The sequence below is a fragment of the Halichoerus grypus genome, chromosome 10 (genome assembly GCF_964656455.1).
Source record: "Halichoerus grypus chromosome 10, mHalGry1.hap1.1, whole genome shotgun sequence".
Lineage (NCBI taxonomy): Eukaryota > Metazoa > Chordata > Mammalia > Carnivora > Phocidae > Halichoerus > Halichoerus grypus.
This window is the reverse complement of record NC_135721.1, coordinates 110,018,622-110,032,874: the sequence shown is the minus strand read 5'-3', so window position 1 is coordinate 110,032,874 and position 14,253 is coordinate 110,018,622. Positions and strand designations below refer to the sequence as shown.

Sequence of the window (14,253 nt, the reverse complement as noted above, 5' to 3'; positions counted from 1 at the left end):
AAAAAAATGTGTAACTATAAGTCTCATGTTAACCAGACTTGCTGAGGTGAATGCTTCTAAATGTATACAAATATCAAATCATTAGTTGTACACGTGAAACTAATATTATATGTTAATTATACCTTAATTTAAAACAAGTTCTTTTTTTTAATCCACAAAGTGATCAAAGCTGGCGGGCAAGGAAAGAAGGGAGTAGGGCTGGAGGTGAGGTCAGGTTTGCAGTCCTTGTCCAAAAGAAAACAGTTCTCAGGGGCAGATTTGTAGGTGCCCGCGGAGAAGGCGAACCGTCCAGGGCACAAGGCTGCAAGCTCATTACGGTGCAGGTTCTTTGCCTCCCTCGGTGCCCCCTTCCCAGAGAGGGGAGAAAGCAGGGTTGGGGCCGGTGGCTGCAACGGTCTCTTCTCCTCTTCGAAGACAGCGCCCCTCGGCGGGGAGGGCCTGGTTTCAACACACTCGACCGCCAGTCCCGGGAAGACCCAGCAATTCCGGCGCTGACGGGCCGCGCCATTTCCCTCCCTTTTAGCGCCCGTCGCCCCAGGCTGCTCATCCGGAAAGGGGGCGCTCTGTTCCCCAAGGTCTGAGCAAGGAAGCCGGGCGTCCAGGACGGCCTTCTCGCCCGAAGGCAGCTAGGCTGCAGCTAACACGCTAGGCGCTCGGTGGGAGCCCCAGGACCCCCGGTCCAGGAGCCTAGGCCGGAAGCTGCGCCGCCCGCTTCCGCGTCAGCCGGAAGTGCCTGCCACTTGAGGCAGAGGACTTCCGGTGGGTCTGCAGGGCAGTCGGGAGTCGGCATGGCGGCCCCCTTGGCCGGGAAAAAGATCGTGTTTGTCACGGGGAACGCCAAGAAGCTGGAGGAGGTGCCGGGAGGGCGCGGGGGGCCGACCAGTAGGCGGCTGGGGGGTAGCGGGTGGTAGGGCTCGCTGGGGATCGGGCGGAGAGGCGGCCTCCAGGCGGAGGGGGCACGGAGAGGCCGACCCGGGCGTGTGGAACGGGTTGGTCCGCGCTGAGTGAAATGGCCGTGTGTGCGGAGTGGAGCGGGCCGGTGGTTGGCTTTAATAGAATTAAGGCGTTGACAGATCCAGGCTTGCGAGCTCGGGAGCTGCGGGAGCCAAAGGAGTGCCGGGTCCTTAGTACCTGTCCCAAAGGTCATCTATTAGGCTAGACCCCGAACGGGGACTCTTGACACTCCTCTGGAGCTGATCCAGACCCCGCTGCCGACCTGGGGGTGGCAGGGGCGAGACAGAGCGTGGGACAGGCAACCAAACTGAGCCGTCCACGCTCCACCACCGTCCAGAAATGTGGTCCTCAGCCTCTTTTCCTCTTCTTTGAAATGGGGATGATTTGGAAGGTCGGTTTCACAGTGCAGTAGGGAGGAGGAGTGAAGAAAGCATTAGATCCCCAAAGTTCCTGACTCTGGGAATCTTGCGGCTAGCTGTGAGGATTCTGCGGGTGGATGGATAGCCTTTGGCTGCAAATAATAGAGACACACAGGGAACTCATGTCAACTACTAGGTGACTCTTCTGGGAATACAATGTTAAGATGTCCCACAAGATTTGAGGAGTCTCCCGAGGGCCTGTCTTGTCCTCGTAGTTCTCTCTGGATGCTCATCCTTTTCCTAGTAAGCGTTTTTCTGCTTACTTCGCTGCTGGTGGAGGGGTCAGTGAGGCTTCTGCCATACATTAGCTCTCATTAGCCTTGCTTGGGTCAAGGGTTTGCCCCTGCTCAGTCAGCCATGGCCAAGGAGGTGAGTCATGGTGCAGAATCAGGGTGACATCCACTAGATATGTTGAGGCAGACGAGTGGGACCCAGTCATTAGGGGACCGACCTTTCATTTGTCCACAGCATAGGGAATGATGGCACTTCTGTGGCAGTACAGGGTGTCCTACTCAAGAGCCAGAGCCCCGTGCTGATAAAAAGTTTGGGATCCTGAGGCCAGGCCGGTCAAACAGGCAAGTAGCGCCACCCTGAAAAAGAGCCCATGCAGGATAGTGGGTGCCAGCTCCCAAGCCCATCTCTGTGTCTGGTTGAGAATGTGGCCTCCTATGTTTTAAAAAGTGGCTAGAGTAGAGGAGGCTCACCGAAGAAGATGGGTTAGATGAAGTTGGCTTAGAACAGGGTGTCTTGACTCTTCATCCCATAGCACTCCATTGACAGGCTGATGAAGCCTGTGGACCGTTTTTCAGGAAAGTATTTTTAAATGTACAAAGTAAAATACATAGGGTTACAAAAGAAAGTAATTCTATTAAAGTACAATTCTCAATATAAATATTTGTGATCTAGTTAACATACACTTTTTTAATGCATTAAAGGATTCAATCTAGCCGTGTGTAGTTACCATAATTTTCAAATAGGGTTGTAAATATTTTGAGATATTTGCTACAGCTGTAATGGGATATGACAACATCTGTGATTTTAATAGGTTTAAAGGTCACAGGAACTGCTGATGCTATTTTGGTTTTCTATATTTACTCACAATTGAAAGAGATGCTAAATTTCAGCTAAGGGTTAGTGAAAATAAAGGCATTTTTTTCCCCATCCGGGTTCACAGGCCTCTTGAATTCTGGGTAACCCCTGATAGAGAATTGCCAGAATAGGAGGTTACATAGAGTTTTAGGGAGCAGGGAGAAGGGAAGAGGGTGTCCTGGGTGGGGGGTTAACATCAACAGAGAGACCTGAAGTAGGAGGGTAGGAGACTGAGGAGATGGGGGAGCTGATCTGCTGGAGTGGGACCCTGAAGTCTGGAGTGAGGCTCATGGGCCTGACTTACTAAGCTTTAGGGGGGCTGTCAGGAGAGTTACCTGAAGAGAAAGGTGGGTGACAGCTTCTGTAGTAACAGGGAATTGTTAACAAATGGTGATAAATATTCTTTCATTTTGGAACAGGTCATTCAGATTCTGGGAGATAAGTTTCCATGCACTTTGGTGGCACAGAAAATTGACCGTATGTCTCTGTTTTGTTTTATTTCTGAAAGATGGTTTGATTTCTCTGTCTCCCTGTGACCTGACTCTCTTTGTATATCTGTTTCTCTAACAAGTGCCGGAGTACCAGGGAGAGCCTGATGAGATTTCCGTACAGAAGTGTCGGGAGGCAGCTCGCCAGGTGTTTGCTCCTCGCGTGTCCCAAACTTGTTCCTCTTGTCCTGGGGCTCCTGGGGGCTGTACCTGCTGGGCTCAGGCAGAGAATAATAGGGTGGGCACAATTGGTCATAACTTCAAGGACCTGCCCAGGCCTAGCTAGATTGGGGTCAGTTAATGTTGGCAGAGGAATACTACCTTTCTTTCTCAGCCTTTACTGCGTAGTATCCCCAGACCAACACACACACGCGTGCGCGTAAGGGCACACACGTACACATATGCACACACTTGTCTCCGATTATCAGATACATACATTCCAGTGCCTGCATTCTCCCCACACACATCTGCCTCCGCACTCACACATCTCTGTGGAATTGGGAAAGAACACTTCCCGAAGCGTCAGGCTGTCTGAGTGTGAATCCCACCTCTCTGGTTGCTGTGCCTGGAGTAAGCTTTACAACCTTCCAAGTTTTTGGTGTTCCTGTCTCTCGAAGGAAGAAAAGAGATTAGCCAGGGGCGGTTTCCTATAGCTGTTAACTGCAGCTGCTGTAGATCCCAACTAGCTTGGGCCTGGCCCCAGCCTGGCTGGCCTGGGCATTCAGGTTAGGGACAGGGCCTACTCCGGTCACAGGTCTCGGGGCTTCGCCTCCTTGTGTTGCAGGTACAGGGGCCCGTACTGGTGGAGGACACCTGTCTGTGCTTCAGCGCCCTCGGGGGCCTCCCTGGCCCCTACATGTGAGTCCCCCCGCCCCCCCGCCCCCCCCCCCCCGTAGGGCCCTGGCCACAAAATCACCTGAACTTGGAAATGATTGGTTACCTGATATTGTGGGTCCTTCACTGTCTTGGTGTCAATACCAATATTTCACATTGTCCTGAGGAAGGATTAGGGATGGGGGAGAGGCATGCCTTTCTTTTGTAAAGTGTGAGAATGTGATTGTGTAAGTGGAGATGGGCCAGTGGAACCCACCTGCTGGAGAGGTACATTCGTGGCAGATCAGTTTCAGGAAAAAGGAAATAAGGAAGTTGAGATCTGAAAATGGATTTCCTTAAAACTATCCAGTGCCCTGAACACCCTCAGATGGCCTTTGTGTATCCCTAGGGTACACATATCTCACTTTGAATGCTCCTTGCTGGGGCTGGAGGGCATAGGCACGAGGTGCTTTTGCTGGGTTTTGGATACGTTTGTCTTGAACTTCTGGATTGCCTATATGTTCGCCAAGGCAGTAGCACCCGTATGTGTTGCTCCGTATCCTCACCAGCACTGAGTACTAGGACTTTAATGTTTTGCCATGTGGGGAATGTGAAATGTTACCACATTTGGATTGAATTTGCATTTTCCTTTTTTTTTTTTTAAGATTTTATTTATTTGAGAGAGAGGGAACACAAGCGGTAGGATGGGGGGTGGGCAGAGGGAGAGGGAGAAGCAGACTTTCTGCTGAGCAGGGAGCCTGGTGTGGGGCTTGATCCCAGAACCCTGAGATCATGACCTGAGCTGAAGGCAGCCACTAAACCGACTGAGCCACCCAGGCACCCCTGAATTTACATTTTTCTAATTACCAATGAGGTTGAGGCCTTCATAGGTTTTATTAATTCTTCTGTGCATTGCCTGTTTACTTCCGTCCTTTTTCCTATTGGATTATTCCTCTTCATTTTGAGTTAAGACATTATCATGCCCCCTGGCTGTCCTGGGGCTCTAATCCTGGGGGTGGGGTGAGGGGGGTGCAGCCCAGAGAAGATGGTAGGAAGCTCCATCTGTACCTGGTGTCTGACTCACCTTTATTTCTCTTGCAGAAAGTGGTTTCTGGAGAAGTTAAAGCCTGAAGGTATTAATCTCTTTTCCCTCTTAGCTGTTGGGAATTGAGAATCCGGAGGTGGTCTGGGGGAGGGGTCCCAACTAGTACAGTAGTAGAATAGAATAACGAGCTCCATGTCCCCATCACCCAATTTCCAGGGTATTAAGCACAAAACCTATCCGATGACATGTATAAGCTCCCCAAATTGGGTGGCTTCCCAGGGCCTCAGGGGTGGGGAGTAAGGCTGGGAGCTGAGCTGCACAGACATCACTACACTCCCCTTCCCCCCACCGCCCCCCGCAGGTCTCTACCAGCTCCTGGCTGGGTTCGAGGACAAGTCTGCCTACGCGCTCTGCACGTTCGCACTCAGCACCGGGGACCCCGGCGAGCCAGTGCGCCTGTTCAGGGGCCGGACCTTGGTGCGTACCCGCGCTGCCTCCCCCGCGGGCCACCAGAGGGCGCTGCGGCTCCAGCCAGTGGCCCAGGGTCTAAGGCAGGAGGGTGGTGGGAAGGGCTCGTGGTCAGTTAGTTCCCAGAGCTTTGCCCAGACATGCCCCTGAGCATCACAACTAGGAGTGCTGTCAATCCTGAAATCTATCTGACCTCTGAGGCTGGTGTTCCAGAGATACACGGTGGCTCATGGCTGTTGAGGCCTGGTCCACCCAGAGCTCTGCACTGTGTCCCCTCCTAAGAAGCAGATGTGGAAGCTGAAGGTGACCGCTCCCGGAGCTGCACGGACAGCCCAGATTTCTTCCAGTTCCCATCCCTGTCCAAGTGTTGAGGTGACGACTTCCCTGGAGCATCTCACATCCTTTCCAACTTCTCATGTTCCTGTAGAATCGAACTTTCCCCAGCTCATTCCTTCCCCAGCTAGCCTTCAGCACAGCCCCGCCTGCCTATCAGACCCTTGGGTTCAGCTGCTTCTCACAGGGTCCACACCACCCTCGGGGCTGGCCTGCTCCCCCGCAGTGCAGCCGTTTCCTCCTCGTGTCCGGGTCGATGCCTTCTGGCCCATCGCTCCTTCTGCTTGTAATAAAATCCAGAGTCCTGAGTAGCCCGCAGAGCCCCACCCCAGAGTCTCCACTGGGGGCTGTCCATAGACATTTCATGATGCCCTGCCTGGTTAATTTTTTTTTTTTTAATAGTGGTAAAAAACCTAAAACTACCATCTTCACCACTGTTCCGAGTTCGGTACAATGGTACTGACTATATGTGCACTGCTGAGCCACAGACCTCGCACTTGCTCGTCCGGCAAAATTGAAACTATACCTATTGAATAGAACGCCCCCTTCCCCCTCCCCACCCACCCCTGGCAACTGCTATTCCGCTTTTGTTTCTAAGAGTTTGGCAACTTCAGACCCCTCGCCTAGGTGGAATCCTGCACATGGTGTTTGTCTTTTTGTGGCCGGCTTATTTCTTGGCATAATGTCCTCCCAGGATCATTTGTGTGGTAGCGTACACAGAATTGTGTGGTAGGTGACAGAATCCCTCCTTTTTACTGCGGCTGAATAATATCCATTGTATGTATCTGTGCATTTGTTTTGTCCGTTTATCTGTCCATGGGCACCTAGATTGCGTCCCCGTCGGGCTAGGCTGAGTAACGCTGCTGCAGACACAGGTGTACCAGTTCCCCTTGAGATCCTGGGCTCCGTGCCTTTGGGTGTTTACGCAGAACCAGGATGGCTGCGTCCTAATTGCTGGGTTACATTTTTTTTTTTTTAAAGATTTATTTATTTATTTGAGAGAGTGAGAATGAGAGAGACAGAGTACATGAGAAGGGGGAGGGTTAGAGGGAGAAGCAGGCTCCTCGCCGAGCAGGGAGCCCGATGCAGGTCTCAATCCCGGGACTCCAGGATCATGACCCGAGCCGAAGGCAGACGCTTAACCAACTGAGCCACCCAGGCGCCCCGCTGGGTTACATTTTTTTTTTTTTTTTTAAGATTTTTATTTATTTTTTGACAGAGACACAGCGAGAGAGGGAACACAAGCAGGGGGAGTGGGAGAGGGAGAGGGAGAAGCAGGCTTCCCGCGGAGCAGGGAGCCTGATGCGGGGCTCGATCCCAGGACCCTGGGATCATGACCTGAGCCGAAGGCAGACGCTTAACGACTGAGCCACCCAGGCGCCCCCCGCTGGGTTACATTTTTAAAAATTAATTCTAGATGTCTGCTACTTTCACAGAAATGTTCTCTAAAACATCAGAAGTGTGAACAACCGTAGTCCCTGCCGATGGGGCCTGGTCACTGGGGTGACCCACTGTTGGGGTCCCCACTATTCCCGATTGTCTCCCCAGCTTCAAGCACTTTGTGGCTTGCTAGCCCCTACGTTACCTGAGGTGGCTTTGTTTCTCTTTGTTTTGTCCTCACTCACGCTTTCCAAACCCCCGTCATCTTGTCCTCGCAACAACGCCTATGCCGAGCCCGACCCCATCTTGGGTCCCAGCACCAGCTGTGTCCTCCACCTGGAACGTTCTTGCTGATCACTTTATGTAGCCAAAGTGTCTCCTCACTGAGCTCCCAATCTAGGTCACTCCATCCTGTTATTCTTGAGCCCAGCTCCCTGTTTGTTCCTTCTAAGGCACTTTGCATTTTGTAATCGTTCATTTGTTTACTGGTGTAAAGCCTGTTTTGCTTAAGAGGTCCATTTGACGAGGGCCAGGCTAGGCCTGGTACGGCTCCAGTGCTGAGAACACTACCTGCCCCACTGCAGATTGAACCAGAAAACCAGTTGTGGTGTGGGCGAGGTTCAGAGTGGCTCAGTAACGGACCTCGGTCACGCGGCTCCCCACCGGCACCGGCGGAATCTGCCTTTGGGCCGAACAACTTGGCAGTTACGTGACTAATGCCCATTTTCCGCCACTTCCGTTGTATTTTTTATTTTTTAAAAGATTTTATTTGAGAGAGAGAGCGCGCGCATACGAGCAGGGGGAGGAGCAGAGGGAGAGGGAGAAGCAGACTCCTGCTGAGACGTGGGGCTCAACCCAGGACCCCGGGATCATGACCTGAGCCGAAGGCAGACGCTTAATGACTGAGCCACCCAGGCGCCCCTCCTCCCTTGTATTTTTAAAATTACTATTTTTTAACCTTCAAGGCAACATGACATCTCACGGTGCTGATTTGTGCTGAATTAAATCGGTTCTCTTTGTAACATTTTCCTGTTGGAATTTGCCTATTGCAGTCAGTATTTACTGAGCTCATTTATGTATTGAACAATGTGCTGAGTAATTTCTGTTTCTTCATTTAATTGTTAGTTTGTAGTTTGAGAAATGCAGCAATTTATTGCACTTAACGTAATAACAGCGAGTAGCAGTCATAGGGCTTGTGTGCATAGTTCAGGGCCTCGTAACTTTCTATTCAGAGAACATGTTTTCTGTCAGTTTTTCCAAGTTGACTCTCTTCAGTGAGGTTACAGTTTGTCAGAGCTGTAGAGAGAGGGAGAGCGGCCCAGGGGTGTCAGTGGGCTGATCAGGTTTGTGGTTCGTGTGTGCGCGCGCGCGCAGGGAGAGCTGTTTGTGCGCGCGCGCGCAGGGAGAGTGGTGTGTGTGTGTGCGCGCGCAGGGAGAGTTGTGTGTGTGTGTGCGCGCAGGGAGAGCTGTGTGTGTGTGCGCGCGCAGGGAGAGCTGTGTGTGTGCGCGCAGGGAGAGGTGTGTGTGCGCGCGCGCGCGCAGGGAGAGGTGTGTGTGTACGCGCGTGCGCAGGGAGAGCCGTGTGTGTGTGTGTGTGTGTGTGCGCGCGCGCGCAGGGAGCTGTATGCGCGCAGGGAGAGCTGTGTGTGTCTGCGCGGAGAGCCGTGTGTGTGCGCGCAGGGAGAGCTGTGTGTGTGTGCGCTCAGGGAGAGCTGTGTGTGTGTGTGCGCGCAGGTAGAGCCGTGTGTGTGTGTGCCCGCAGGGAGAGCTGTGTGTGTGTGTGTGCGCACAGGGAGAGCTGTGTGTGCGTGCAGGGAGAGCTGTGTGTGTGCATGCGCAGGTATAGTATGTGTGTGTGTGTGCAGGGAGAGCTGTGTGTGTGTGTGTGCGCGCGCAGGGAGAGCTCTGTGTGTGTGTGCGCAGGGAGAGGTGTGTGTGCGCGCAGGGAGAGCTGTGTGTGTGTGCGCGCAGGGAGAGCTGTGTGTGTGCAGGGAGAGTTTGTGTGTGTGCACGCGCAGGGAGAGGTTGTGTGCGCGCGTGCATGGAGAGCTGTGTGTGCACGCGCAGGGAGAGCTGTGTGTGCGTGTGCAGGGAGAGCTGTGTGTGTGCGTGCGTGTGCAGGGAGAGGTGTGTGTGCGTGCGTGCAGGGCAAGTGTGCGTGCGTGCAGGGAGAGCTGTGTGTGCACGCGCAGGGAGAGCTGTGTGTGTGTGTGTGCGCGCGCAGGGAGAGGTGGGTGTGTGTGTGCGCGCAGGGAGAGGTGTGTGTGTGCGCGCGCAGGGAGAGCTGTGTGTGTGTGCGCAGGAAAGTTTTGTGTGTGTGTGCGTGCAGGGAGAGCTGTGTGTGTGTGCAGGGAGAGTTTGTGTGTGCGTGCAGGGAGAGCTGTGTATGTGTGTGTGCGCGCGTGCAGGGAGAGTTGTGTGTGTGCAGGGAGAGTTGTGTGTGTGCACGCGCAGGGAGAGGTGTGTGTGCGTGCGTGCAGGGAGAGTGCGTGCGTGCAGGGAGAGCTGTGTGCACGCGCAGGGAGAGTGTGTGCGCGCGCGTAGGGAGAGGTGTGTGTGCGCGTGCAGGGAGAGCTGTGTGTGTGTGTGCGCGCAGGGAGAGTGTGTGTGTGCGCACAGGGAGAGGTGAGTGTGTGTGCGCAGGGAGAGCTGTGTGTGTGTGTGCGCAGGGAGAGGTGTGTGTGTGTGCAGGGAGAGTGTGTGTGTGCGCGCAGGGAGAGTGTGTGTGTGTGCGCAGGGAGAGGTGTGTGTGTGCAGGGAGAGTTTGTGTGTGCGCAGGGAGAGTGTGTGTGCACGCGCAGGGAGAGCTGTGTGTGTGTACGCAGGGAGAGTTGTGTGTGTGTGTGTGCGTGCAGGGAGAGTGTGTGCGCGCAGGGAGAGGTGTGTTTGTGTGTGCGCAGGGAGAGTGTGTGTGTGCGCAGGGAGAGGTGTGTGTGTGTGCAGGGAGAGCTCTGTGCGCAGGGAGAGCTGTGTGTGTGCGCGCAGGGAGAGTTGTGGGTGTGTGTGTGCGTGCGTGCAGGGAGAGCTGTGTGTGTGTGTGCGCGCAGGGAGAGTTTGTGCGTGCATGCAGGGAGAGCTGTGTGTGTGCAGGGAGAGTGTGTGTGTGCGTAGGGAGAGGTGTGTGTGTGTGCACAGGGAGAGGTGTGTGTGTGCGCAGGGAGAGCTGTGTGTGTGCGCAGGGAGAGTGCGCGCACAGGGAGAGTGTGTGTGTGTGTGCGCGCAGGGAGAGGTGTGTGTGTGTGCGTGCAGGGAGAGCTGTGTGTGTGTGCAGGGAGAGCTGTGTGGTGTGCGTGCAGGGAGAGCTGTGTGTGCGCACGCGCAGGGAGAGTGTGTGTGCGCGCGCGCAGGGAGTGCATGTGTTTGTGTGTGCGCAGGGAGTGCATGTGTTTGTGTTCGCAGGGAGAGTGTGTGCGCGCGCAGGGAGAGGTGTGTGTGTGTGCGCGCGCGCAGGGAGAGCGTGTGTGTGCAGGGAGAGCTGTGTGTGTGCGCGCAGGGAGAGCTGTGTGTGTGTGTGCGTGCAGGGAGAGCTGTGTATGTGTGTGTGCGTGCAGGGAAAGCTGTGTGCAGGGAGAGTTGTGTGTGCACGCGCAGGGAGAGGTGTATGCGTGCGTGCAGGGAGAGGTGTGTGTGCACGTGCAGGGAGTGTGTGTGCGTGCACGCAGGGAGAGCTGTGTTTGTGTGTGCACAGGGAGAGGTGTGTGTGTGTGTGCGCAGGGAGAGCTGTGTGTGTGTGCGCAGGGAGAGTGTGTGTGCGTGCGCGCAGGGAGTGCATGTGTTTGTGTTCGCAGGGAGAGTGTGTGTGCGCGCAGGGAGAGGTGTGTGTGTGTGTGCGCAGGGAGAGCTGTGTGTGTGTGTGCAGGGAGAGTGTGTGTGTGCGCGCAGGGAGAGGTGTGTGTGTGTGTGCGCAGGGAGAGAGTGTGTGTGTGTGTGCGCAGGGAGAGGTGTGTGTGTGTGCGCAGGGAGAGCGTGTGTGTGTGTGCGCGCAGGGAGAGGTGTGTGTGTGTGCGTGTGCGCAGAGAGAGCTCTGTGTGTGTGAGCGCGCAGGGAGAGCGGTCCCACTGCATTTTATTTATGTATTCAGCAAACATGTGCAGGTACCACGGACTTCTTGAAACCATATATTTTGAATACCTGGGGCTTAACCAAGTACATAAACTAGCCAGACTCAAACTGGCTACCCTCCTCCTAGGGCATTTCCTCTGTGCCCAGTGATACACCTGTTCCCCCCCCTTTCCCCTGGCAGGGCCAGATCGTGGCGCCCCGAGGCTGCCGAGACTTTGGCTGGGATCCCTGCTTTCAGCCTGATGGATATGAGCAGACGTAAGGAGCCCCGTTTTCTTCGGGGGCGGTGGGGTTGGGACAGCCGCGGTCCGGGTTGGCTCGGCGCCCCGCCCGAGCGCAGGCGTGCAGATTCGCGGGCCCGGCCGTAGGCTGCTGCTGCAGCTGAAGGCGGTTCTGCTGGGGTGGACGCGAGGAATCCGTGTGGGCTGCTCTCCAGCGCGGGAGGCAGCCAGGCAGAGCTGGCAGTTCTGGGCCCTTGGGCTCCAGCTCCCCACAGAGCAGCTGTGTGACTCGAGTGCCTTCCCCTCTGCCCTTGGCTTGTCACATCTAAACCTGACCGTTTTGTGGGATGATCTGGCTTCCCCATGTAGTTTGGAAAAATGTTAATACTTCCAGCACCGCACGAAACCACCCCAGTGCCAAGTGTCCTCATTACTTCCCCCTGACCCCTCGGCCCCCTTGTTTGCACTGGACATGTTGGCCATTATTGGAATCAAGTGTTCCAGGCTTGAGGGGCCCCTAGGGAGCGTGGCCTGAGGCCTCGCAGGAGCCAGACAGGGCTGAGGACAACGTGAAGCAGCACCGTCCAGGAACGCAAGACAGAGAAAGGCTCTGTTTCTCCACTGTTCGATCCAGTATGTGGCTATCCAGTAGGACTTAGGAACTGAACGTAGTTTTATTCAACTGCGGTTGATTTCAACATACATGGCCACTCGTGGCTAGCGGCCACGTACTGGACAGCACAGGCCGGCGGCACCCAGGCTGGCTGTGGTCCTCACCTCACTGGAGGCCTGACACGGAGGAGGGGCCACTGGCCGGCTGTCCCGCGCCACCCCCGCAGTACACAAGAGGAGACTGTCGTGTTGCTCGTCAGGTCCCACTGCTTCCTGTCAACAGATGACAAAGCTGATCAAACATGCAGCTCGTCCCCCTGTCTCTGGCTTCCCGTAACGACTTTTGGACACAGTTGGGCAAGTCTAACATCCTTCCACATTTGTCAATACGGGTTTCCACCTACAGGGGAATTTAAAACTCTTTTTTTTTTTTTTTAAGATTTCATGTATTTATTTGACAGAGACACAGCGAGAGAGGGAACACAAGCAGGGGGAGTGGGAGAGGGAGAAGCAGGCTCTCCCCCGAGCGGGGAGCCCGATGCGGGGCTTGATCCCAGGACCCTGGGATCATGACCTGAGCCGAAGGCAGACGCTTAACGACTGAGCCACCCAGGCGCCCCTCTCTCTGGTTTTTTTTAAAAATTAACTCTGGCTGCCAGGAGCTGGTGGCCCCACCACCCTTTCCTGGCGACTCCTTGAGCTTTGGGCTCCAGGACGGGTGAGGGAAGCGCACCCCCTGAATCCGGGCACCTCTGAACTGCTCTTGTCACCCCTCAGGTATGCAGAGATGCCCAAGGCGGAGAAGAACACCATCTCCCATCGCTTCCGGGCCTTGCTTGAGCTGCAGAAGTACTTCGGCGGCCTCGCTCCCCCGGTAGTTGGTGGTGATTGCCCCGGCCGGGGAGCTGGGGAAGGCTAGCCTGCCACCTCCGCCATCAGACAGGCAGCCCTCCGAGTACTGCCGTCCGGGTCACCGCTTCCTGGGGCGGGGCGGGTTGAGTCAGCCTCACCAGCCCTGGAGGAGCAGCTGGCTCAGCTGGGAGAAACTTGGGGCCCTCGGGGATTCAGTGGGCCCTCCTACAGCCTCCTGGCCTGGGATCCTGAAAGGACCTGGGATGTGAAGCTGGCCGCAGCAGGCCCGAGGGTTCGGGAAGAACCCCACAAATCGCCCTCGACGTTTTTAAAGCGGTAGAAATAAAAATACTGGAAGGCACTTTCCTCCAGAATAAACTGGATATATCAGCTTTGAAACCTGCCCCAGGCAGCTGTGTGTTTCCTGAATCTCTGCGCAGGAGCAGGAAACCTCTGGGGGGGGGGGGTGGCGGGGGACGATGGTGGGACGAGGGTAGCAGCCGAGGGTGTTCGCATGACCTTGCTCGCTGGAGTATCGCATCTTTCTTCTCGTTCTTCAAGTTTCAGCTTGTGAGCTGACCGTTTCTATGCCAGACACATGCTGCCCGTCCCCCACGGAGGGAGGCCACCACCCAGCTGCCTCCGTGGTGTTTGCTGGGTTGGGGGGTGGGCTCTATTTCAGTATGACAGAGCAGCCTGTGGGGCTCCGCTGGGTTGTTAACCCCTGGAAGGGCTGTCTGGCTGGGGCTCAGACGTGGGGTGCTGGGGGCTTGTCTGCTCCACGCCTGGTGATTCTGGATACAGCCCTCCCTGGAGGGAACACCCAGGCCACTGGGGAGGGGGCCCCAAAGGATCACATGCCGCACGCATGGGGTGGGTACATGGAGCTTAGGGCCGGGCAGCCCTCTGTGCTTGCTATCAACTCTTATAGAGTGATGTCCCAGGCCCACAGGACACTGTCCCCCTTTGCTACCCATCCCTACCCACACCATGAACATGCTTGTCCCCACGCCCCCCTATCGGGGAGCATCACCGTGGTCCTCCCCTCCCCCCACCTGTGCACCAGGGTACCCACACCCCCACGCGGGCAGCCGGCCGGCCTTGGGAGGCTCAGTGTTGCCAGTTCCACGTGGATGATGCCAGCCCCCTTGGGGCTGCATTTGTCAGGTGACCTAGGGCATTGAGCATTCCTGCTGCCCCTGTTACTGTTGGGGCACCCCCCGCCCCCTCACAGGTTTGCCTCTTCTATTGGAGTTGGGAGTCCTGGTCTTTTTTTGTTGTTGGTTTGCAGGAATTCTTAGCATATCTAGATGTGAGTCCTTTTCAGTTTAGAGGTAGCAGATGTCTTCTCTCATCTGCGCCCTTGGTCTCTGGTGTGTTGGGGAAGCCAAAGTCCTGTAAGGTAGGTCATGGGGCCTCTGGCCAACCACCAAGTGACTAAGCCAGGAACACAGCCCCTTCTCCCTTCCATCGAACCAATCCCCACATCCTGGCCTCGGAGTCTTCCACTTCTGTTC

The 14,253-nt window shown here is 55.4% G+C and overlaps 1 protein-coding gene across 4 annotated transcripts; it reads left to right on the top strand.

Moving 5' to 3' along the window:
- Nucleotides 1-720: 720 nt before the first annotated feature.
- Nucleotides 721-13,135, top strand: ITPA (inosine triphosphatase). 4 transcript variants are annotated; one of them, XM_078057017.1, is made up of 9 exons: nucleotides 721-854; nucleotides 2,882-2,939; nucleotides 3,034-3,098; nucleotides 3,735-3,808; nucleotides 4,865-4,896; nucleotides 5,170-5,285; nucleotides 5,565-5,648; nucleotides 11,233-11,309; nucleotides 12,662-13,135. In XM_078057017.1, the coding sequence occupies exons 1-9, from the start codon at nucleotides 789-791 to the stop codon at nucleotides 12,801-12,803; spliced, it is 714 nt and encodes a 237-aa protein (XP_077913143.1). In that variant the 5' UTR covers nucleotides 721-788; the 3' UTR covers nucleotides 12,804-13,135. The 4 variants fall into 4 exon arrangements, with proteins under 4 accessions (XP_077913143.1, XP_077913144.1, XP_077913141.1 ...); XM_078057018.1 differs by lacking the exon at nucleotides 5,565-5,648 and adding an exon at nucleotides 8,164-8,200 and having other exon boundaries at nucleotides 729-854; nucleotides 5,170-5,295; XM_078057015.1 differs by lacking the exon at nucleotides 5,565-5,648 and having other exon boundaries at nucleotides 729-854.
- The last annotated feature ends 1,118 nt before the right edge of the window (nucleotides 13,136-14,253 follow it).